The sequence below is a fragment of the Nannospalax galili genome, unplaced genomic scaffold (assembly GCF_000622305.1).
Source record: "Nannospalax galili isolate Female #2095 unplaced genomic scaffold, S.galili_v1.0 scaffold54, whole genome shotgun sequence".
NCBI classification, from domain to species: domain Eukaryota; kingdom Metazoa; phylum Chordata; class Mammalia; order Rodentia; family Spalacidae; genus Nannospalax; species Nannospalax galili.
The window spans coordinates 12,348,373-12,374,598 of record NW_008341028.1 but is presented as its reverse complement, the minus strand read 5'-3'; the positions used below and the strand labels follow the sequence as shown (position 1 = coordinate 12,374,598).

The 26,226-nt window shown below is 37.5% G+C and overlaps 1 protein-coding gene across 6 annotated transcripts in view; it reads left to right on the top strand.

Annotated features, from left to right (window-relative positions):
* The window catches only part of Myo9a (myosin IXA), a 269,269-nt gene that overhangs the window by 177,778 nt on the left and 65,265 nt on the right, over positions 1-26,226 (top strand). For 3 of the 6 annotated variants that reach the window (XM_029565048.1, XM_029565047.1, XM_029565052.1), the window contains exons 23-27: positions 2,586-2,735; positions 4,309-4,628; positions 5,731-7,320; positions 10,181-10,262; positions 10,762-10,977. In XM_029565048.1, the coding sequence (XP_029420908.1) occupies positions 2,586-2,735; positions 4,309-4,628; positions 5,731-7,320; positions 10,181-10,262; positions 10,762-10,977 (2,358 nt within the window). The remainder of the gene's footprint in view (positions 1-2,585; positions 2,736-4,308; positions 4,629-5,730; positions 7,321-10,180; positions 10,263-10,761; positions 10,978-26,226) is intronic. The other 3 variants (XM_029565051.1, XM_029565050.1, XM_029565049.1) reach the window with 2 other exon arrangements.

Here is a 26,226-nt window from a genome sequence, read left to right as displayed (position 1 = left end):
ATGTTCAGTGCACCAGAGTTTGGTGAATATATGTTCATGATTGTAATATCTTCTTGATTTATTGTTCCTTTGATCAAAATGAAGTGGCCCTATTTGTCTCTCTCTAATTAGTTTTCGTTTAAAGTCTGTTTTGTCAGATATTAGAATTGCTACGCCTGCTTTTTTCTTAGTGCCATTTTCTTGGCATATTTTTTTCCATCCTTTCACTTTGAGATAGTGTGTGTCCTTGAAAGTGAGATGAGTTTCTTGGAGACAAAAAAAAAATGGGTTTTGTTTCTTAATCCATTCATATAGTCTGTTTCTTTTGACTGGGGAGTTCAGTCCATTAATGTTTAAAGTTATTAATGAAAGATGAGTATTGAATCCTGTCATTTTTTTTGTTTATATTCTTGCTATAGCTGTACTTTTACACTGTTATACCCTCCTTGGAGTTCTTTCTGCAACCCCTTGGGTATAGTCATTCCTTTCTTCAGCTCTTTGTATTGCTTCCAGAACTCTCTCTATAGCTGTACCTTTCCACAGTTATACCTTCATTGGATTTCTTTCTGCAATCCCTTGAGTATAGTCATTCCTTTCTTCAGTTCTTTGTATTACTTCCAGAACTCTCTGAAGGGCTGGTTTTGTGGACATGAATTCCCTTCAGCCTATTTATGTCATGGAAGATTTTTCTTTCCCCTTCAACTAGAATAGACATTTTTTCTGGGTATAGTAATTTCGGTTGGCATCTGTGGTCATTTAGAACTGGGAATACATTGGTCCAGTCTCTTCTGGTTTTCATAGTTTGCACTGAAAAGTCAGCTGTAATCCTAATGGGTTTTCCTTTATATGTGACTTGTTGTTTCTGTTTTGCAGCTTTCAGAATTGTCTCTTTGTTTTGTACATATAGTGTTTTTACTATGATGCCCTGTGGAGAGTTTTTTTTGTGGTCCTGCCTGTTCAGTGTTCTATATGCTTCTTGTATTTGTATGGGCATGTCTTTCTTTAATTTTGGGAAATTTTCTTCCACAATACTGTTGAAGATCTGGTCCATGCCATTGTCTTGGGGTTCTTCACGTTCCTGTATGCCTATGATTCACAAGTTTGGTCTTTTTATGGTGTCACACAATTCCTGCATATTCCATTCTTGTGATTTCTTAAATTTTTCATAATCTTTGCTTGAGTGGTCTAGTTATCCACTTTATCTTCCAGTCTTGGTAAAGACTGTTTTCCATTTCATTCATCCTGTTTGTGAGCCTTTCTCCTGTCGTTTCTAATTGGCTTACTGAGTGTTTCACTTCCTTCTTCATTTCAGCCTGAGCATTCTTCAATATTTCTAACTCTTTTCTGCATTCATTCAGAACTTTATCCCTATCTTCTTTCAGTTCTTTGATTTCTGTTTTTGTGTGTTCTTTAAATTCACTGAATTCTTTTATCATGTTTATAATTGTTCTTTTGAGTTCCATGTCCTGCATTATCTCTAGGGGTTTCTCATTTTACTCCTCTAGAGTACTATTGGTATTTGGTGGGGATATATTATTTTGTCTTTTCATATTATTTTTTTATGATTTTGACTTGTGAATTTCTTTTGTAGTTTCTGATTCTTGTGTGAGAGTCAAGCCTTCAAGTTTAGGTCTGCTTCTTTTTGTGAACTTTATGTGTCTTTGTGGTTTGCTTTTTGGGCATGAAAAGCTGGTTCGTCTAAGCTTCTGGTTATCTCTCTTGATTTTATATTGGAGTGGCCAGATTGCTTTTGTCTTCAGGAGTTCCCACAGAGGCCCAATTCAGGTGAGGGTCAGATGTTTTCAGGCTTTCTCCTAAGGTCTCCAGGAATTATTTTGGCCTCAGGAATTTGGGGGTTGGACTGGCCTGGGAGCCTGGCCCAGGAAAGATGCTGGTCTATGGCAGGTAGTGGCCAAGCCACCGAGAGATGCAAAGGCATATGGGGCAGGAAGAGGGCCCAAGGCCTCTTGCGGACTGCAGTGAGGAGCTGGATTGGTCCCGGAGAGAGGCCTGCGGGTAGGAGAGAGCTGATCACTTTTTTAAAAATATATATTTTTTTGTTTTTTTATGTGTATGAGTGTATTGCCTGCATGTATGTGAGTGCACTTGTATCGTGCAATGCTGCAGAGTTCAGAAGAGGGCCTCGGATTCCCCTGGAACTGGAGTTCAGGACGGTTCGTAGCCACCATGTGGGTGCTAGGAATTGAACCCAGATCCTCTGCAAGAGTAGTCAGTGCTCTTAACCACTGAGCCTTTTCTTCAGCCCCATGACCACTTTTTAAGATCTGACGTCTCACCTTTTCCAGTACACCATTCTCAGGAAAATGTGACATATCAACAGTAGTACATTCACTTCTATGGCGATGATTTTTTTTTCCCCCCAGTGGGAGTTAGCAATGTATCATGGTCTCTGACACTGGGAACTGTTCTTTTTCTCATTTTCCCGTTTCCTCTCTCATATTCTATTACATTTTTTCAGTTTCAGAAATATCATTTGCGTATCTGTCATTTTATGTGTTCTTTGAAAGTTTATGAAGGGAAAGATAATTCATGAAATAACATTTATATTTCTTCTTAAGTTTTATTCTTTGTCTTTCTTCTGGTAGGTTTTCCTAAAGGAGCGTGAACGACAGCACTTGCAAGAGCTGCTTCACCAAGAGGTGCTTCGCAGAATCATATTGTTGCAGCGGTGGTTTAGGGTCTTGCTCTGTAGGCAGCATTTCCTCCAGCTCAGACAAGCATCTGTTACTATCCAGGTGGGATGAGAAAAGGATTCTTTGCATAAGAGTGACTACTATGAAACATTTAAATAGCAATAAAACTTCAGAGAGGAGAATGAATCGTATTCCTTATAACACACAACAGGTTCCTTGCATATAACAGTATAATTAGTTCTGGCTGCATTGAATTTAAGTTGAACTAAACAGTTATAATGTCTCATTAGTTATGACCAGGGTCATAGGAAAAACATATCTAGATTTTTGTTGCAGTAGTTCTATTTAATAGCTTTCTGAATGACATTCGAGTTATGTGTTTATTGTTTTTAAGTACTTAATTTTGACTTATAGTTCTTATTTCACATTTGCCTTTTCTATTACTTCCTCCATTGTTTTATATTGTTTTTGCTTCTACATAAGGTCTTTTCTGTATGTATAAGAAAATGCTTAGTATTTTCATTTCTAGTTATCAAAAATCTATTAATGCTATTTGGCAAAATAATATCAAGAAACTATCATTTGTTAAAATTAATTTGTTGAGCAAGAAAACATCCACAAAATTTAAATTATGTAATTATCTTCACCAAAGCTCTATTATTTAAAATATGTATTTTTGGCAAGCAAAGAAATTATTTATTTTATAAAGATCCATTTTTCATTATCTTGAAGTCCTCTGTGATGATGTCATTGCCTGAGAGTCTTTGCTGTATAATCCTCAGCCATTACAGAACTGCAACCACTTACTTTGTTTTTCCCCTCTTGATCAGTTTTGCAGAGGTCTTTCCATTTGTCTAGTTTATTGTCACCGTCAACCTGAGTAAGGTTGATTTAATGATTTTTTAAAAATATTTTATTATTTGTATTTTATGTGCAGGAGTATATTGTCTGCATGTGTATAAGTGCATCCGTGTCTTGCTATCCCTTTGGAAGTCAGAAAAAGGCATTGGATTCCCCTGGAACTGGAGTTATAGATGATTGTTAGCTGCCATGCGGATGCTGGGATTCAAATCCAGGCACTCTGCAAGAGTAGCCAGTGCTCTTACCAGCTACATCTCTCCAGCTCTGGTGGTTTAATAATTAACACAGAGGCTCTATATCAATTTGGCAAACAGACTCATCAGTTGGGCAGGTGGAAGCACACAAAGATAGACTCATTGCTTGTCTAAGGCAGCTTTACAGATTCCACCTACTAGGACATTGTGGGAGCATTAATTTCCATATCTTCCTTCGTGATAGCAGTAGGTTACGGGTGAAACCCATTGGAGCATCAGTGCAATTCAGTGGCAGGAAAAAAAAAGAGCTAAAATGTTTTATTTTATTTTATTTTTGGTCTTTGTGAGACAGGGTCTCCCTCTAGCCCCAGCTGGCCTGGAACTCATTCTGTAGACCAGGCTGGCCTTGAACTCACAGAGATCCATCCGCCTGGCTCTGCCTCCCCGGTGCTGAGACAAAAGGCACAAGCCACCACACCCAGTCCTAAAATGTTTTTTTTTAACCTGCAAATTAGCTGATCTACTTAAAAGTCCTGATGACATAGGACTTATCCCTTTTTTAACCTTTTCTATGAAAATATTTGGTAACATGGCATCCACTTTCTCTTCTTTCTCCCTAGCGATTCTGGAGGAATTATCTAAATCAGAAGCAAGTCAGAGATGAAGCTGTGGAGAAACATGCTTTCATTATAGCTAGTGCAGCTTCCCTTCTCCAAGCTTCCTGGCGTGCTCATTTAGAGAGACACCGATACTTGGAGTTACGAGCTGCAGCTGTCATCATCCAGCAGCGATGGAGGGAACTCTATAGGCTTAGGCATGTGGCTGCTACCTGTATACAAGCAAGATGGAAGGGCTACATGCAATGTAAGAGGTACAAAGAGCAAAGGAATAAAATTATCCTTTTGCAATCAGCATGCAGAGGATTCAGAGCAAGACAACGGTAATTTATGCTAATGCAATAATTGTTCCTTCTATTTTCACAACTCCTTTGTTTAATTTTTTAATTTATTTTTATTTTATGTGTATGAGTGTTTTGCCTGAATGTATGTAACCCATGTTGTACAAAGCCTCAGGCCTGAAGAGGACCATTGGATCCCTGGAACTGAAGTTACATATGGTTGTCAGCCGCCATGTGGATGCTGGGAATGGAACCTGGGTCCTCTGGAAGAACAGCCAGTGCTCTTAACTGCTGAACCATCTCTCCAGCCCAAGTCCTGTGTTTAAACATCTGCTTTAATACTTTATTATTATTGGTTATGTTTTATTCACTAGACAGTGATACCTCTACCAATTCTAACCTACATTGGCTGGGCCATAATAGAAGTTAAATAAATGTTTATTAAATTAAGTCAGGTTGGCAACCTCCATGGTCTATGGTTATAACTGTTAAGAAGTAACTTTTACATTAGGTGTAATCTTACAAATTTGAAACTACCTTTAGAAACCTTGATTTTTTTTTTTAATTGTTGTATTTTATAATAACGGTATTATTAAAAGCTTTAGTTTAGCTGGGTGTGGTGGTGCATGCCTTTAATCCCAGCATTCTGGAGGCAGAGGCAGGCGGATCTCTATGAGCTCAAAGCCAGACAGGTCTACATAGTGAGTTCCAGGACAGCTGGAGCTACAGGGAGACCCTGTCTCAAAAAGACCAAAAAACCAAACAAAAAAGCTTTAGTTTTGTTAACGTTTGTCTAGGCTGTCCATTTAGGGGTACTCAATAATGGAAATAATATCTCACTCATGGAAGAGAATAAATTGAAGTAGTTCAATCAAGTTAGTTTAAGAACTACTTAGATATTTAAAAAGAAAAAACTTAAACTGTGTGCAGTGATATATACTATTTCTAGCTAATTAGGAGACTGAAGCAGGAGGATTACTTGAGCCTGAAGTTCAAGACCAGCTTTGAACATAGTTCAGTATAGCAAGATTCCACCTCACAAAAAGGAGGGGTGTTACTTTAAAAAAAAAAAACTTTTAGGAAATATAGTCTCTTCACTAGTAACCAAGAAATATCTATAACCCATTTTTCTTTTAAAATATAGATTTAAAGGTTTAAAAGAAAAAGAACTAAGAGAAGCAAATGGTGGATTGGTGGCTATGAAGGCACATGGTGCTCTGGAAATTCAGGGTTCTGACCCTTCAGAGTGGGAGGATCGTTCCTTTGACAACAGAGTGAAAGCCTTGGAGGAATGTAAATCTGTGATAGAGAGTAATCGAATTTGCCATGAGAGTTCAGTTGACTTCTCAAAGGAGTCTCTAGATAAGCAACAGGAGACAGACAGAAGCCAAAGTGGTATGGACTTACAGGAAGATGTGATTGTAAGACAGAGGCCCAAGTCCTTGGAGGATCTTCATCAGAAAAAAGTAGGCCGGGCCAAAAGAGAGAGTCGGAGAATGAGAGAACTGGAACAAGCTATATTTAGCTTAGAATTACTAAAAGTCCGTTCTCTGGGTGGTGTGTCTCCTTCAGAGGAACGTAGATGGTCTACAGAATTGATACCTGAAGGCCTTCAGTCTCCACAGGATACACCTGATAGTGAAAGCTCTCAAGGAAGCTTAGAACTTCTCACCTGTGAGGAAAGTCAAAAGAGCAAACTGGAATCTCTCATTGTAGACAAGAGAGAATTACAAGTTTCATCACTTAAGGTATCTACCACTCCAAAATTCGATTCACAGGACAATGCCCTCTGTGCCTCAAGAGAGAATAGCTATGCATTGCTTCAAAAAGGAACACCCTCTGACTCAGAACATTTGAAGAATGGGACTATGAAGGAGAGTCTGGTCTGTTGTTCTGAACCTATTACCTATAAACCCCAACTGAGAGACTCTTTTATTTCAAATAATTTGCCTACATTTTTTTATATTCCCCACCAAGATCCCCTGAAAACAAGTTCCCAACTAGACACAAGTATCCAAAGAAACAAACTACCAGAAAGAGAAGACACTTTGAGGACAGCTCTGGATATCAACAGGGAAACTAGGAAATACCACCTCTCAGGAGATCAGGTGATTCCTTTGAATACAGATTCTGCCAATACTGTGCTTAAGAAGTTAGAAAAACTAAATACTGAAAAGGAAGAAAGGCAAAAGCAGTTGCAGCAGCAGAATGAAAAAGAGATGATGGAGCAAATTCGCCAGCAGACAGATATTTTAGAGAAGGAACGTAAAGCCTTCAAGACAGTTGAACAGCCACAAACTGAACCATCTCTCTTGGCTCCGTCTTTGTATCAGTCAAGGGAAAGAGTAGAGAGGCCATCCTCTCTCCATATCCAAAACACCCCAAGTAAGGGAGAACCTCGAGTGCTAGGATCCTCATCAGCAGTCACTAAAAGAAATGCATCTCTTGCTGCAAAAGACAGTCCCTCAACTCATTTACCCATGAAGGACCGGCCTGTCACCCTGTTCTTTGAAAAAAAAGGAAGCCCATGCCAATATAGTACTATCAAGGAATTATCAAAGACAGAAAGAATAGGCACCCAGCAGAATGTAGCCTGCAAACTCTCTAATAATATTTCAGAAGGAGAACACCCTTGGTCAACGCACTCTTATGGCCACAGATCTAATGACCCTTCCAGAGAAGGAAGTACAAAAGCCATTTTCTTCACACCAAAGAACAATATGGATATTTCCCTGTAAGTGAATGTTTATTTTTATGTAAAATGGATAATTTCCTGGAATTATTTGTTAAAGTGCTTTATGTCCCCCCCTTCTCTACCTACATACTGCTCTACTTGGCCATTTTTCTCTGTGTAAAATATCAGTTACCTGAAATTGAATGTAGTTATATCCTTAGAACTTTGAATGTAGTGTAGTATCACAGTTTTTATTCTTCCTCATTAGTTGAAAAAGCATTTGTGGAGGACAGTACAGTGCTTGTAAACATACTAGATGTTGCTGTAGAGGTATGAAGTACTGAAGTGTTCCAAACTGGTTAGCCTGAGGCTTTCCAGAACTTCACGTTTTATCATAGCTATTGGCCTATTTATGGCCATCATTAATTTCTTTACACTTTTGTTGTGTGATAATCATATTACATAAAACTTTGTAATAATTTTTAAGTCTACAGGATAGTAGCATTAGCTATATGTACATTGTTACACAATAGATCTCTAACATTTTTTTAACCTTGCAGTACTGAAACACTACTCACTGAACAGCTCCTCTTTTTCCTCTCCCTATTCTCTGGCAACCACCATTCTATTTTCTCTTTCTAAGAGTCAAAGTGGGGGCTGTAGAGATGGCTCAATGGTTAGAGCACTGACTATTCTTGCAGAGGACCTGGGTTTTACTCCCAGCACCCACATGGCAGCATTAAACCATCTTTAACTCCAATTCCAGGGGAATCCGAAGCCCTCTTCTGACCTCCGTGGCATTGTACAACACGTGTGCACTCACATACATGAAGGCAATACACTTGTACACATAAAAATAATAAAATATTTTTTAAAAAACTGCTTGAGAGCTCTAACATAACTGGGAGTTCTTTTTAGTTTAGTTTGGTTTAGTTTAGTTATTTTTAACTGGTGGTAGTCATAAGAAAAGCATCTTAACTTACGGCAGCATGTAGAGCTCTTTTTTTTTTCTCCTCCTTTCAGTACTGAGATCAAACTTGGGACATTACACATGCTTATCAAGCAGTCACCTCAGAGCTACACTTCCCCAGCCAGCCCAGAGAAGAATATTTTAAGTAGTATATAAAAACAGATTAGATAAATTTTATTTGTGTCAAATCTTTGTATAAAATTTATTGAGGTCTTGTGAAAGTATCACTGGTGAAATGAAAGAGGTCTGTGTCTTAGATCTAAAAACTTAAATTTCACAGTATCAGTGGAAAAACACCCTTCTTTCCTATCATAGTCTCAAATTAAGTTGAAATCTTTGGTTTTTTTGTGGGGTTTTTTGGGGGGAGGGGTAACAAGGTGTCAGTATATAGCCCTGACTGGCTTGAAACTCAAGAGATCCACCTGCCTCTGTCTCTTTAATGTTGGATTAAAAACCACACCCAGCACTTAAATTGAAATCCTTAAGGCTTTAAATTTTCATACAGAACTAGTAAGTTACATACATATTTAATAGAAATCTTTTGCAAATACAGATGATAGCATAGATATTTTTCCACTGAGGCTTCCTACAATATTGTGAAATAGTTTAATTTAATGATGGCTTCATGTCCTATTCATATTAACCTGGAGGTTATGTCCAGAAGTTCAAAGGCTTTATGTAACATAAGAAAGTAATACTAAACCAAAAAGAAAGTATTAAAAACACATTTCCTTGTCACTTTAAGATTAATGATGTGAAGGCTGTATGTTTGTGTATATAAAATAGCTATTGGACCCAAGAGTCTCTTTTGTAGATTTGTGGTTTACAAAAAAAAAAAAATCCTTATCAAAGATTATTATTATTATTCCTTTTTCCTTTTATCATTTCTCCAAAACATTTTATATAGTTTTCCTTTATATAGCAGATATTACCATTTATTTATTAAAATGTACTTATCTTTAATATGATTATATTATATTGTTCATATGAAAGCCTACAGATAAAATTTACATTTTAAATGCCCTGTTCTTGCCAGGCAAGGTGGCACACACTTTTAATCCCAGCACTTAGGAGGCAGAGGCAGGGTATCTTTTTGAGATGGAGGCCATCATGGTCTGCATAATGAGTTCCAGGCCAAGCTCAGGCTACAGGGAAACCTTGTCTAAGAAAAAAAGTTTTGTCCTCTTAAGTAACAGTAAAAACATCAGCATTTTACAGAATCAAAGTAAATTGAGATCCCCATTACTTGTCAGATATTTTATAATGGTTAGATGAAAAGCCCTTTTAAGACTAGTGTCTTAAATGTGGGGGAGAGTGTTGATGTTTTCTTTTCTTTGCTGCTGCTTTTCTTAAACATATGCCATCATACTGGGATATACCCAGTTTATTATCACAAGGGGTGTCTTAGAATTTATTCATACATGTAGATTCATGATAATTGTATTGATTGGGTAAGAAAATAAATGTGGGGCTGGGGAAGTGGCCCAATGGGTAAGAGCACTTGCACAAACATGAGGACCTGAGTTTGAATTCCTAGTACCTTGAATAAAAGCTGAGTATGGCTCACATATCTGTAACCGTAATGCTAGGGGCCAGTAGAAATGTAAGCATTGCTGGTCAGTCAGCCTAGCTGAAAAACAACAAGCTCTGAGTTCAGTGAGAGACCTGAGATAAGGTGGATAGTAATAGAGCAGGAGATCGGATGTCCTCTTCTGGCCTCCATAGGATAACACATAGGCGTCTTCACATGTGCACACACATGCATATACCACATACATGAAAAAGAGAAAATAGTCTTATTGTTTTCGGAGTTGACGAAGATCTGAAATTACTTATAGAATTTGCTAGACTTGCTGTTCTGTTAAATTATAGTTCGTGCTATAATTCAGGACTACTTCCATAGGATATCTGCTGGGAATTGAAATGCAGTCCTGTTTGTTTTATTTAAAGTGTCAATAGTGGAAATCCTCAAGTCCTTAAACAAGATGAACCAGCTTGGAAACCTAAGTTAGCAGGGCCGGAACAACGAGAGGTAAGTACCAGATCTTGATGATTTTTTACCTAAAGTAGGTGTACATTATTTTGGAAACTATTATTCTTACAGGTAGAACACCTCATATACCCATTCATTCCCAAGTGTTTTTAGAGAAAGAAGCTGTGAGCTAAGCCTATTATAATAGGAAGGTGTATACTAGGCAAGGATGGTACCTGAAAACTCAGATCATACTTACAAGAAAGAAATTGCTAAGGAAAAGAAGGGCAATTTGTTCAGGTGATTTTGATGTGACTTAGGGCAGTGAAAGGTGACTTACTTGACTATGGAGAAGAACAGTGTAGGCAGCTTTCATTCTTACCCTTTGTCCACAGTAATGTTTATGGATTCCTTTTGGTCATCCCTGTTCTTTTAACAAAAAGGGCATGGTGGGGGGGAGGGAAGTTTCCAGACATTCATGAACCCTCTTTCATTGGCATCTTCTCCAAAATACAAAAGCAAAGCATTGTTGTGTTATTTGTTTTATCATTTGGTCAAGCAGGTTGCCAGACCGGCCCATAAAAAGAAAGCTCGAATGGCGCGGACGCGCTCCGATTTCTTGACTAGAGGTACTTTTGCCGATGGGGAGGGGGATACAGAGGAAGATGATTACGATGACATTACTGAGCCCCTTCTCTCCCTTGACCAAGCTTCTCACTCTGAGCTAGGGCCTGCATCCAGCCTGGGTCAGGCCTCTCACAGTGACTCCGAAATGGTAATTTTTATAGCAATAAGAAAAATAAAACAGCAAGCAAATCTGCTGGAAATAGTCTTTGCTAATCTAAAGCTAACCTTCACAGCTTTTTCCCATGTAATGGCTTGTACATGAGAAGCCTCAGTGAACACAGCAACTAAAGCTAAGTCTTAATGTAATAGGATTCAAATATAGGGGCACTTTAATAGTATATATACAATCACAAATTAGGCAAAATTAAGGTTATTTCAATTAGCACTAGTGTAGAAATGTTGAGTGTTATATCTTAAAAGGTCTAGAAGTAGAGGTCCTTAGTTTTTTTTTTTGTTATTTTTATTTTTGTTGTTACTGTGTGTGAAAAAATAATAAATATGTTAGACTTTGTAGATCATAGTCTCTGTTTTAGTTACTTAAACCTGACCATTGTCATGTGAAAGAAACTATAGACAATAAGTTTAAAAATAGGTCTGGCAGCTGGGGATGGTGGCATAGGCCTTTAATCCCAGCACTCAGGAGACAGAGGCAGGCGGATCTTTGTGAATTCAAGGCCAATCTGGTCTTTAAAGCAAGTTCCAGGCCGGTTGGAGCTACAGGGATACCCTGTCTCAAAAAGACCAATAAATAGGGGCTGGAGAGATGGCTCAGTAGGGTCCTGTTACCAGCACCCACATGGTGGCTATGAACCATCCTTAACTCCAGTTCCAGGGGAATCCGAGGCCCTCTTCTGACCTCCACGGCATTGCACGACACGGGTGCACTCACATACATGCAGGCAATACACTCATACACATAAAATAAAAATAATAAATAAAATATTTTGTTAAAAAAAGACAAATAAATAAATAGGCATGGCAGTGTTCTAATAAAAATATAGAAAAAGGTGCTAGAGAGATGGCTCAGCGCTTAAGAGCACTGGCTGCTCTTGGAGAGGATCCAGGTTCAATTCCCAGCACCCACATGGAGGCTGTCAGTCGTCCATAACTTCAATTCCAGGGGATCCGATGCCTTCTTTTGAGGGCATTTGCACAACACGGGTACACTTAATATACACACAGGCAATATACTCTTACACATAAATTTTTTTTTTTCAAAATACAGAAAAAAGGCAATGGGTTGTATTTGATGTACTGGTTATAGTTTAATGACCTCTGGTATACAGAATAAGATATTGTTAAATAACTAAGATTTTGATTGAAATCTTATTAATTTAAAAATTGGCAGCAGGGCGGCTTCAAACTTTCTACCCTTCCCTTAATTTTTTTTTTGTCTCTTTTTTTGAGACAGGGTCTCCCTGTAGCCCCAACTGGCCTGGAACTCACTATGTAGACCAGGCTGGCCTCAAACTCACAGAGATCTGCCTGCCTCTCCCTCCCAAATGCTGGGATTAAAGCATGTGCCACCATGCCCACCTCAATTTTTTTTAATAATAGGGAATAAAAACATAATTTAAAAAAAATTAGCTGAGCATGATATAATGCACCTGTCTCAAGTTCAAGGCCAGCCCGAACTGTATAGTGAGACTCTATCTCCAACAGCCAATGGCTGAGTTGGATGGGGCTGTACACTCTTAAAATCCCAGGATTCAGGAAGCTGAGGCAAGAGGACTACCATGAGTTTGAGGTCTACCTGGGCTACATAGTTGAAGGCCAGCCTAGGGTACATAGCAAAACTCTGTCTCGAAAACATAAAGGAGAGAAGCATGTGCATGCAAGGCTCTGGATTGATCTCTAGGAAAACAAAAAAACATGGATTTAGTGAGCAAAATGTGTTGTCCCAGACAACCCAACCAAATAGATATCTACATGCAGTATGAATTTTTATTAATCAAAAATTATAATATTTGAGTTGTGTTTGAATAAAGCTCTATACTACTTTTGACTAAGAATATAATTTTATCATCATCTGAACCAAAATTAGATAAATACATGACAAGTATGAGTGTATTTTTAAAAAATTTTATTATTCAAATTTTTTTTTTTTTTGTCTTTTTTGATACAGGGTCTCCTTGTAGCCCCAGCCATCCTGGATCTCACTATGTAGACCAGGCTGGCCTTGAGCTCATAAAGATCCGCCTGCCTCTGCCTCCCAAGTGCTGGGATTAAAGGCATGTACCACCACGCCCAGCTTATTTTTAAAATTTTATGTGTATGAGTATATTGCCTTGCATGTACGTGAGTGCACCTGTCATGCAATGCCGCAGATGTCAGAGACGGCTTCAGATTCCCCTGGAAGTGGAGTTAAGGATGGTTTGTAGCTGCCATGTGGGTGCTGGGAATCAAACCTGGGTCCTCTGCAAGAGTAATCAGTGCTTTTAACTGCTGAGTCATCTCTCCAGCCCCATATGAGTGTATTTATGTATACATATTAGGGTGAAGCGTTCATTCCTGGAGCTAGAAAGATGACTCCATGAGTAAAGTGTATGCTGCTCCAGCACAAGGACCTGAGTTTAGACCCCTGCCCCCAGCACCTACATAAAATGTCAGGCTTGTTGGTATATACTTCTAATCCCAGAGCTGAGTATCCCAGGGGCTCTCTAGCCAGCCAGCCTTCAGAGACTAAAACAATGATATAGACTGATGGAGGAAGATACCCTGTATGGTCGACCTCTGACCTATGCACACAAAAGTTCCATTCTGTAACTGTTCTAGAAGATCTACCTTATAAAGACCCCACAGGTCTAATAGGAACTGAAAGCTAACTGATGAAGTAGGTTTTTTGGGGTTTTTTTTTTTTTTTTTTTTAATTTCCCTGTATAAGTTGGCTTTCTAGTTTTCTTTAAAGTCTGCTCACTATGAAAGAAATTTTTTTATGATAGTCTTTGAATCATTACATATTTTAACTTTGAACTATTTAAAGATGTTTGAATTATGTTTAGACCCCTGTAGTTAAGATTTCTAAATTTCTAGAACATTTTTGTTCTATTTGCTTTTCATGGATGGCTAGACTGTAGTTTTTTTAGTTTTTGTTTTTGTTTTGAGACAGGGTCTTACTATGGAGTCATGACTGACCTGGAACTCACTATGTAGACCAAGTTGGCCTTGAATTGATACAGATCCTCTTACCTCTGTTTCCCAAGTGCTGGGATTAAAGGTATGCACCACCATGCCCAGGTAGATTTAGGTGGGTGTTTTTGTTTTTCTTTTATTTTGTTTTAGTTTTTGAGACAGGGTCTTGCTGTAGACTTGGCTGGCCTGGAACTTGATATGTAGACCAGGCTAGCTTCTATCTCACAGGCTGCTTCAGCTGGAATTAACATGTGCACCACCATACCTGACTCTAGACTCAATTTTTAAGTAGTAAGTTTGATATTCTATGGGAGAACAAAACAAAGACAGAAAAAATGCAGGACATGTTCCCTGAGTAAACAAAATGAGTTCTAAATCTGGTGACTGTAGAAATTGGAAATAATGTATACTATCTGATAATATACATCAAGTAGCACTCAAAACCCTGAATATAGGATTAAATAACTGTTATGAAGGTGCCCTATGTTTGAGTTATATATATTGAAATGTACTTTGTTATATGATTAATAGTTAATTTAATGATGGAACAAGGAAATCTTACTGAAAAAAATAAAGCTTTATTTAGATTACATAGATTTATTGTTTATGAAAGAACTTAGCAATTTGTAACTGCTGCTTTGTTCCTGAGTGTTTCTTCTGTAACAACCCTTAGTCTTTTTGGTGGTAGAATACTTTAAACACTGGGAACTCTTGCTGAGATGGACCAGGAAGTTGGGCTTTCTGCTTGGAGCTTTCAGCTCCTTTCAGTGTTCTAGCCTCTGTTCACCTGCTTGACAGTCACTGCATGCCAGTAGTTGTAGAGCACCTTCCTGCAGTGTGTTAGTCACTTCTCTAGTCTTCTTACTGTCCTCCTTTTTGCCCTGTTTAAGGAACAGGTGGTAGTACTGGTTTCTGGTGGATGCTTGCATGGAAAAGCTTTGCTTGTAGAATATGCTAATAGATACATATTGGAGTTGGGGGGAATAATTTTAAAATGTGTTTGTTAATACTGAAAACATGTAGCCTAACATTTTCTGATATGAACATGAATGTACTGCTTTCTCAAAATGTGGATTTTTTTTTTAATGGATTTGAGTTGAGGGGGTTCATGGATTTCTAAAAACTATGCCTTTTTTTAGATGAAGTGATCCTATCACTGATATTTGCTAAGAAGTATGGCATTAAATCTTAGTAGAAATGGCCATCTGCTCTTTTAGTTGTAAAGTAACTGATCTTATGGGATAAAACAATTACAAGTTAAGTACCTAAAGGATGGTTGATATAAACATTACATCTTGAGTTGGTTAATTAATAGCCATTTATTGCCTGCTGTAGGGGAGAGGAAGTTTCCTGCCTCTGACTTTCAAACTTTACAGTTTAAGTACTCTGTGTACTTCTCTCCCTTAGTTCTTATGCTCACCAAATTGGCATTTACTCAAGAAGAATAGCATGTTCTAAGCAGTATTTTTAAGATGATTGTTTTACTCTTTAATTTTTTAGTCTGTTAGTCTTCTAGATGATGAGTACTAGTGAAATTGTTTATATCCCTTATCTATGAATATAAGAAACATACATTTCTCTGTGTATTTCTTCTGTGTGCTTTTGTTGTAGCATAGTTCCTTGGCAAGTTCCTGTTTCTTCTAGAGAAACTGGTTTTTTAAAGCATGTTATTGGATGGAGTGCATTTTGGTAAAAAATTGTTTTTAGTTGTTGTTTTACACAATTACTCATGTCATCTAACTTATCAGATTTATTTGAATAGAAATCTGGAACATAGTTTCTTACTGTTTTTCTGAATTACTAGGTTTCAGTGATTATTTTCTTCTTGCTATTTTTTCCCCACTAAGCTGTTATCTCTAGCTACCCCCTCCCCTTTTTCTACACAGGGTCTCACTATGTAGTCTTGGCTGGCCTGGTACTTGCTATGTAGACTAGACTCAAACTTAAAGTTTTTAGCTGTGTTCTAGATTCCCAGCACTGTAACAAAATAACTTGAAGTAATAACCTAAATGATAAATGACATAATCACTTGGTTCTGTATGCTTCATGGTGACCAAAAAGGAAAAGGGATATAACAAGATTCTTTCCTTCTCCAAGGCATGACCCAGCAGTGACCAAATTCCTCCCACTAGGTCTGCTATCATATTATGAATATATCAGTGAACACATCAATGCATTCATTGATGAGGTGAGAGCTTCATGATCCAGTCACCATCTACAAACCCTACCTCTGAACACTTGCTTTGAAATACCAAACCAGAACCTTTGGAGGTCATACCAGTTCCAAACTATTGTACTTGTTATTGCACTAGATTTGTCTACTTTATTTTTTTCCAAAAGAGTAGGCATTTTATTTCCTTATGTTGTCTTTGATTTACTTTCTCATTTTATCTAGATTTTGAGTTGAGAATCTAATTTGTTTTATTTTATTTTATTTTATTTTTATTTTTGGTCTTTTTGAGACAGGGTCTCCCTGTAGCCCCACCTATCCTGAACTCACTATGTAGGGCTGGCCTTGAACTCACAGAGATCCACCTGCTTTTGCCTCCCTAGTGCTGGGTTAGGGTTAGGGCGCCCAGCTCCATTTGTTTTATTTTTATGCATATAGGTTAAGTCAACGAACTCTTTTCTGATCATTCCTTCAAATATATCCCATACCTCATAAGTAAAATTTCTTACTACTTTTTTCATATAAAATCTTTAATTTTTTTTAACTGAATACTTGATTAGTGAGTTTTTAGCGTTCAGAGGAAAAGCCTTTTTAATAAAACTTTTGTTTCTTTTAGTTTTATTTTATTATAATTAGAATCTGCAGAATATTTAGAACTGATAGAACTTATTAATGTTTTCTTTGTTACCTAATGATTAATTTTTGTGACTGTGTCACATGTATTTGATAAGTTGTACTCTGTAACGAGTGAATTTTCAAAACATATCCATAATCTCTGCACTGTTCATTATGCTGTGTTTTGTATGTTTATCATGTTTTGTATACTGATCTGTCTTAGACTAAGAATGGTATGGTATAGTCTTCTCTTCTTAATTGTCGCTTTGAGTATTTAAAAATGACCTTTGTCACATTTGATGCTTTATATTTTAGGTCTACCTAATATCACTTCTTCCATTTTCTTATTTCCGTTTATACTTTTTATTCTTTCTAGGTACATTGGGTTTAGATATATTTTTTCTATAAAGAATAGTTGAGCTGGGTGTGTTGACACACTCCTTTAGCCCCAGAATTGGAGAGGCAGAGGCAGGTGGATATCTGTGAGACTGAGGCCAGTTGGGACTACAGGGAGTCCCTGTCTAAAAAAGAACAACAGCAACAACAACAAAAATATAGTTCAGTCACTTTGAATCAAATTGAAAGTATTTTTCTTTCATAATGAGGTAAAGTTTTATTTGTATTTATTGATGCAACTGATAAGTTCAGTTGTAACTGTTTCATGTATCACGTTTAAATTTGTTGTATTAGGTGAGGTTTTGTTATGATTTAAGATTTCTTTTTTTTTTTAATTAATTTTTATTTTATGTGTGTGTTTTGCCTGCCATGTAGATAGGTACACCACATGCATTCAGTGCCCATGGAGGCCAGAAGAGGACATAAGATCCCCTGGAACTGGAGTTATGGACAGTTGTTAGCTGCCATATTGGTGCTAAGAACTGAACCATGGTCCTCTGTAAGAGCAGCCAGGGCTCTTGCCCACTGAGCCATCTCTCCAGCCCCCACCCTCAACAACTTCTTGATATTTAGGAAGAATTTTTGTTTTGTTTTGTTGGTTGCTTACCTTTGTATATATACAAGGTAAGGTAGTTTTTAAGCTTTTTTTAAAAATACCTCTACCAACCTTTAATTTGACTTTTTATCATTAATGTTTTGTTTTTATTTTTTTTAGGCATGGTCTCATCTCTCTTTGTAACTTTAAACCTGCTATCCCTCTCCCTATAACTGAGATTATAAGAATGTACTACCACATCAAACTTGTTTTTTTTTAAATTTTTAAAAAATATTTTTAGTTGTTTTTGAATGCTTTATTGAATTTTTGTGTATTTTGTACAGGACACCTTAATCATCTTTATACTCCATTCTCCATTGGCTCCCTCCCATAGCACCCCCCCACACACGAGAATTCATACATTCTGTCATTTGTGTTAAGGTCTTTATGTCAAGTTAGTGTCCCCAGATGTCCCTCTGTGCAATTTCATCCACTGAAGTCTAGTCAACCTATTTAGTGCCCCTCCCTTTAAGAACAGCTCTTCCTGACCCAACAGTAATCAGCTGCCAATAATTCTTCAACTAAGAGTGGGGCCTGCTGTCCATTTTCACAGTTCTATGCTGAGTTTTTGTCTGCTTGAGTTTGCATGGGTCTTGGGCATGCTGACACAATAGCTGTAGGTTTGTATGAGAAGGCTCCCAAGAGCCCGTAGGACTCATTTCCATATGATCATGCACCTCCTCCCTGGCTCTTATGATTATTTTGCCCCCTCTTCCACAATGGTCCCTGAGCCCTGGGTGGGTGGATTTTAGTATAGGAGTCCTATCCAAGGACCCGCACTCTGTAGACTCTTATTCTCTATGCGTTGGCCATTTGTGACCTTTTTGTGTTCTTACACTCTGTTGCATGAGGGACCTTTATTGATGAGAATTGAAGGATGGATTAGTGTTCTCTTCATCCCTTGTTATATGTTCTGTGGGCCTTAGGTGTAGAGGTTGCATTGTAGTTGTGCCACTTAGGCAATTCATTCACAAACAATTTCTGTGTATGACCAGTTGTGGAACTCTATAATTCTGTTGAAAAAGAAGCTTCTTTGATAGATGATGACTGGGATACTTGTCTGTACATTGAAGGAACCATAGTTTGCACATAGTAAGAAGTTACATTTGTCTAGGGATGTGACAGTTTGGGGGCTTTCTCTAAGATCTATGACCTCTCCAGTCATGTGTATTTGGCTATGTTTATAGTACCACACACGAGTTTCCTCCCACTGAGTGGGCTTTTAGTCCAATTAGATAACTGTTGGTTGCCCCCAAGATAAAAGTGCTACTACTGCACCAGTGTCATATGCTTTGTCAGTCATTGAGGTGGTTATTTGGTCTTGAAGCTGGTATTGGACCATTGATTTTTCTCCCTTAGCACCTTGCATAGTGCCCTCAAAAACTACAAGAGTTAGCCTTCAGGGGAGATGGCTTCCAGGTGGATTCCAGTTCCATTGCTCCACATCCTGTGCCCGAAATATGTCCTGTCTTCAGCAATAGGCTCTTACCTTCAAGTTTTAGAAGGTAATCAATGGCTGTGGCAGTAGCTTGTGTAATTTTGGGAGTCTCTTGGACTCCCCTAGCCAACAGCTCAAAGGAAGATTTCTCCTGTCTTGCGCTGTTTCTTGTTATGTAGCCTTAGATATGTGGACTCATGTAGAGATATTGTATGTATAATTTTTTGGTGCGTTTTTGGAATAAAGGGTTTCCCTCTTTTTTTTTTTTTTATACTAACAAGGCATTATTTTTCTCTTCCCTCTCTCTCCCTGTCTAATCCTCCCTCCACACGCTTCCCATTTAAAGTATCTCCATTTTCCCTATTTCTTCCTTGATAATTCCTGTCTCCTTTGGTATCATCTCTCTTTAGCTCCTTTTCCTTTATCCCCATAGTTCCTTCTATAGCCCTCCCTCTCCCCCTCTCACTTAACTACCCCCATTTTATACATTTTTCCCTTAGTAACACCTGTCTCCTATTGTTTTTCTCTCTGTTTCCTTCTTTCCCTTTTCCTCTGTGTTTACTTTCCATTTTCCTGGTTCGTGCAGCTACATCAGAATATATACTTACAAGGATTTGGTGCTAGGATCTACAAATGAGGGAGAATATATGTTGTTTCTTTTTCTGAATCTGTGTTACTTCAGTTAGTGTAACAGTTTCTAGTTCCATCGATTTACCTACAAATTTCATGATTTCATCTTTCTTTACTGCTGAGTAGCACGCCATTGTGTTAAGGTACCACATTTTCCTTATCCACTCGTCAGTTGAGGGCACTTAGGTTGCTTCCATCTCTTAGCTATTGTGAAAAGAACAGCAACAAACATGGATGTACAAGTCTCTGCAATAGGATGAGTCCTTTGGGTATATGCCAAGGAATGGTATAACTGGGTCAAATGGTAGGTTCATTTGTAGTTTTTTTAAGCGTTCTCCACACTTCTTTCCATGGGGTTGCATGAGTTTGTAATCCCACGATCAGTGAATGAGTGTTCCCTTTCTCCACATCCTCTCCAACATTTGGTATCTCTTGTTCTCTTGATCTTAGCCAGTCTGACTGGGGTAAAGTGAAATCTTAAAGTGGTTTTAATTTGCATTTCCCAAATTACTAGCAATGTTGAACACTTTTAAAGATGTTTCTTAGCCATTTTTATTTATTCCTTGGAGAACTCTCTGTTTAGATCTTTAGCCCATCTTTTAATTGGGTCATTTACTTTCTTGTTTTTTGAATTCTTTATATATTCTGGATGTTAAAGCTCTGTCAGATGTGTTGCTGGTGAAGATTTTCTCCCACTTAGTGAGTTTTTTCTCTTCACTTTTTTGGCTGTTTCTTTTGTTGTACAGAAGCTTTTTAGTTTAATGAGGTCACACTTGTTGATTGTTGACCTTAATTCCTGAGCAACTGATGTCTGATTTAGAAAGTCCTTTCCTACACCTACATCTTGTAAGTTACTGCCAGTGTTTTCTTCTAACATTTCCAGAGTTTCAAGTTTTACTTTGAGGTCTTGATCCATTTGGAGTTGATGTTTGTGCAAGGTGAAAGATAAGGGTCTAGTTTCATTCCTCTACAAGTGGAGATCCAGTTTTGCCGGCATCATTTGTTGAAGATGTTGTCTTTCCTCCATTGTGTGCTCTTGGTACCTTTGTTGAATATCAGGTGACTGAAATTGGGTGTACTAATGTTTGGGTATTTATTTATTTATTTATTGAGTCTTTTTGACACAGTTTCTCCCTGTAGCCTCAGTTGTCCAGAACTTGCTATGCAGACAAGGCTGGCCTTGAACTCACAGAGATCCGCCTGCCTTATGGATATTCAGTTGTGTTCCACTGATCTATGTGTCTATTTTGTGCCAGTACCATGCTGTTTTTCTGACTATGGCTCTGTAATATATTTTGAGATCTGGTGTAGTACTCCCCGCAGCATTTACCTTTGTACACTGGTTGCTTTGGCTATCTGGGGTCTTTTGTGCTTCCATATGAATCTAAAGATTTTTTTTTTCTAATTCTGTGAAGTATATCCTGGAGATTTTCATTGGAATTTCATTGAATCTATATATTATTTTTGGTAGAATGATCTTTTTCACATTATTCTTCCAATCCATGAGCATGGAAGGTCCTTCCATCTTCTGGTGTCTTCCTCAATCTCTTTCTTTAAAGATTTAAAATTTTCATTGTAGTCTTTGGTCAGGTTTATTCCAAGATTATTATTTCTTTTTTGAGGCTATTGTGAGTGGGAGAGTTTCCCTGTACTCTTTCTCCAGTTGCTTGTTATTGGCATATAGAAAGGCTACTGATTTTTGTAGATTAGTTTTGTAACCAGTCACTTTAGTCAATCAGTTCTAGATGTGTTCTGGTGTAATTTTTGGTATCTCTTAGGTACAGTATCATATCACCTGCCAAGGGGGATAATTTGGCCTTTTCCAGTTAGTACTCCTTTAATTTCCTTCTCTTGCCTTATTGCTACAGTAAGAGTTTCAGGCACTATATTGAAAAGGAGTGGAGATAGTGGACATCCTTGTCTGGTTCCTTATTTTAATGGGAATGCTTCCAGTTTTTCCATTTAGATGTTGGTGAGTTTGTTGTATATAGCTTTAATTATGTTGAGGTATGTTCCCTCCAGTCCAGTTACCTTTAAGACTTTTATCATGAATGCATGCTCAATTTTGTCAAAGGTCTTTTCTGCATTTATTGAGATGACCATGTGATTTTTGTCTTTGAATCCATTTATATCATTTAAGACATTTATTGACTTACATATATTGAACCATCCCTGCATCTCTGGAATAAAACCTACTTGATCATGGTGGATGATCTTTTTGATGTGTTTGTATTTTCTTGAGAATTTTTGCATTTATGTTCATTAAGGATATGGATCTGTAGTTTTCTTTTTTGGTTGTCTTTACCTGGTTTTGGTATTAGAGTGATGTTGGCTTCATAGAAGAAATTTGGGTGTTCTACCTCTGCTTCTGTCTTTTTGAAAAATTTATGTAGTATTCGTTGTAGATCTTTAAATGTCTGGTAGAATTCAGCTGTAAATCTCTTTGGGCCTGGGCTTTTTTCAGTTGTGAGGTTTTGTATTACTGTTTCATTTTCCTTACATGTTATGAGCCTGTTTAAACTGTTGGGCTCTTCTTGGTTTAGCTTTGGTGAGTCCCGTAATTTTAGATTCATTTTAGTGTTTCAAATTTAATAGAGTATAGGTTTTTTTTAAGTATTCCCTTATAATGTTCTGAATCTTTTTGGTGTCTGTTGTACTGTTTCCCCTTTCATCTCTGATTTTCTTGATTTGAATTTGTTTGCTTGCTTTCTTTGCTGAGCTAAGGATCTATTTAGCTTTTCAGAGAACCAGCTTTTAGATCATTGATTCTTTGTATTGGTTTCTTTGTTTCTATTTCAACTGTGATTTTTGTTATTTCTTCTTCTCTGCTGGATTTGTTCTTGCCTTTCCAGAATCTTAAGTTGGAATGTTAAGTCATTTATTTGTGCTCTTTCTGATTTGGAGGAGGGTGGTCTTTTTTGAGATAGGGTCTCCCTGTAGCCCCAGCTGGCCTGGAACTTTCTGTGTAGACTACGCTGACCTGGGACTCACAGAAATCCAACTGCCTTGTCTCGTGAGTACTGGGGTTAAAGGTGTGACCCACCATACCCGTCTTCTTTCTGATTTTTTTTAAATGTAGACAGAACTATAAACATCCTTCTTTTGACTGCTTTTAAAGTGTCCTAGAGGGGCTGGAGAGATGGCTTAGCGGTTAAGAGCTCTGGCTGCTCTTGCAGAGGACCCAGGTTCAATTCCCAGCACCCACATGGTAGCTACAAATTGTCCTTAACTCCAGTTCATGATTGTAATTTCTTTTTGCTCAATTGTTCCTTTGATCAGAATGAAGTGACCCTCTTTATCTCTTCTGATTAGTTTCACTTTGAAGTCTGTTTTGTCAGAATTGTAACCCTTGCTTGTTTCTTAGTGCCATTTGCTTGTAATATTCCTTCTTATTACCTTTCACCTTAAGGTAATGCCTGCCCTTGAAGGTTGAGATAGGTTTCTTACAGACAACAAAAGGATGTATTTTGTTTTTAATCCATTTAGTTAGTCTGGGTCTTTTGACTGGGGAGTTCAGTCCATTGATATTTAAAATTATTATTGAAAGATGGGTATTGGTTGCCATCATTTTAATTTCTGTTTGCATTTTTTGTCTGATTTTGTGTTTCCACAATTATACCTTCATTTAGTTTCTTTTTATTGCCAGTTGGGTAAAGTTGTTCATTTTTCCATTCTTTGTATTGCTTCAAATATTCTCTCAAGGAGTGGTTTTGTAGACATTTAGTCTTTCAGCCTGATCATGTCATGGAAGATTTTTCTTTTTCCTTCAACTATAATAGTATTCTGGGTTGGCATCTGTGGTCATTTAGAACTGGGAATACCTTTGGTCCAGGCTCTTCTCACTTTCATAGTTTGCATTGAAAAGTCACCTGTAATTGTGATGGGTGTTTCTTTATATGTGAGTTTTTTTTTCTTTTGCAGCTTTCAGTATTCTCTGTTCTATACATTCAGTGTTACTTACGATATGGCACGGGGCTTTCTTTTCTGGTTCTTTCTATTTGATGTTCTATGTGCTTCTTATTTGGATGGGCATGTGTTTTCTTAAGTTTTGGAAATTCTCTTCTACAATCCTGTTTAAAATCTGGTTAGTCATTAACCTGAAATGGTTACTATCATTAACCTCTATGCCTATGATGCATAAATGTGGTCTTTTTGTGGTGTCTCACATTTTCTTCATATTCCTTTCCTGTGTTTTTTAAAATGTTTCATAGTCTTCACTTGAGCAGTCCAGTTCTTCAACTTTATCATCTAGTCTTCATATTCTCCAACTTAGTTTTTAATTAATAATATCCCAATTCATACCTGTTGTGACACAACTATCAATCATTCTACTTTCCTCTTCCTCTTCCCTTTATTTCTCTTGGGAGCTTTTATTTCTTCTTTGTTAGAACGTGTAATATATTCTTTCACCATAAGACCCAACTCTGTGTTCCTCTTTGATCTACTATTTAATGTGTTGACTTAGATGAAGATTTTCCAGTAGTCAGTTACTCAGGAAGGAATAGATACTCAATTATCTGAATTTGTTCTGTTGCCTAGATACATGAGGGAACATTTGGGCTAACATATTAAATCCATGACTCACCCTTTACTTTTCTTCAAGTTTTTGATAATGCTATTTTTATTAATATTTTGTTATATGCTGTTGTCTGTTGCCATTCTAATGCTCTTATATTTGTGAGTTATTTGATCTTTTGTTTTGGAGGTCTCCAGGCTTCTTTTCTCTATATTTTAAGTGTAGGATATGATTTCAAGTTCATCATTATATATAATAGGCTCTTCCTGTGTGTAAATTCTGCTAATCTTGTTTTTCAAAAATTACCTTTATACTTTTGATTAGCCAGGTGCCATTACTCTTTTTTTTTTTTTGGCTTTTTGAGTAGCCCCAGCTGGTCTGGAACTCACTATGTAGACCTGGTTGGCCTTGAATTCATAGAGATCTACTTGCCTCTGCCTCCCAAGTGCTGGGATTAAAAGTGTTCTCTGCTATGCCTGGCCTCCATTACTTTTTTTGTTTAGTAACTTCAGGTATGCTTTTATTTACTTTTTGCTTTGTTGTGGGTTTCTTTTGGGAGGAGGACTGTCTTGTTTGATGGATGACAGTTTTTGCTTCTTTCTTTTTATGTTATATTCTTTATTATTTTCCCAGCTTTTGTTCAGTCCCTTTTAAATTTTTGTGTTTTCCTTCCTTCTGTTCCTACCTTGTAAGTTACTTGTTTTAAAGTTAATTTTATCCTTTTTTTGTTGATTATATTTGTTCTTTATAATTTCATAGGTGCATATAGTACATTCAGTTTCCTCTCAGTCCTCAATCTCTGCTATCTCCCACCTCTGTCATCCCCATCTCCTCCCTACAGGCTCCTTTCTCACATTCATGGCTTTTTGTTTTGTTTTATGGCCCACTGATTTTAATTAGGACTGTTGATGTCACCACAGGTTTAGAATTATCCATTGGAGTCTGATGTACTCATACTTCATACACTACCAGAGATAATGACTGTCCCTCCCCCAGAACCCATCAGTTGCCAGTAGTTCAGCAGAGAGGAGGGTAAGCCCTGTGAGCCTTTCCCAAATCCATAATTAGCCTTTGCCCAGTCTTGTGCAGGCCCAGTGCAGGGAACCACAGCTTCTGAGTTTGTAATGACTGTGTCATACACTGAAGATAGCCCCTTGCCCAATCTTCTGATTCTTACATTCTTTCTGCTCCTTCTACACTGTTCACTGAGCTTTAGAGAGGGTGATATAAATGTCCTGTTTAAGACTGAGCACTCAGCTGTCGTTTATTCTAAGCATCTTGAGTAGGATGAGTCTCTTGATGCACCACTGTTCTCTGCAAAGAGAAGCTTCTCTGATAAAGGATTTGTTTATGGGTATAATCATAAATATTTAGACTGCAGTTTAGTGCCATATCAATTTAGTGAAATAGTTCCCCATTAGCACCTATGACTTTCCCAGCCACAGGTTTTTGACCAGGTTTATAGTACCAGGTATTTATTCCCTGTTGTGGAACAGAAAGCTTCCTCCCTCATGGCTAGCTTTCATGGTATCATAAGGTGCTGTGCAGGCTTTTGGTTTAGATAGGGCATCATCTTACTCATCTCTGACCGCTATAAACTACAATGTCAACCTGCCAGAAAAGATGTGCCCACTGGTGCAGTAGTGGCACAACTATATGGAGGTAACCAACTGCTCTCTTTTAGTTCCTTACAGAGTTAAATCAACTTTTGCTTTCTTTCTTGGTTTTTTAAATTTTTTTAAAATAAAATTTTTTTTAAAAAGCTCTACAACGAAAAATTTAAATCTTTTTTAAAAAATTATTCATTTAATAACCACATACTTAGAAGAAGCATTTCATTACAACAGCATTGACATATTCAATAACATTTTCCTGAGCTAAGATGCATCTCTTTCAAAATTGGAC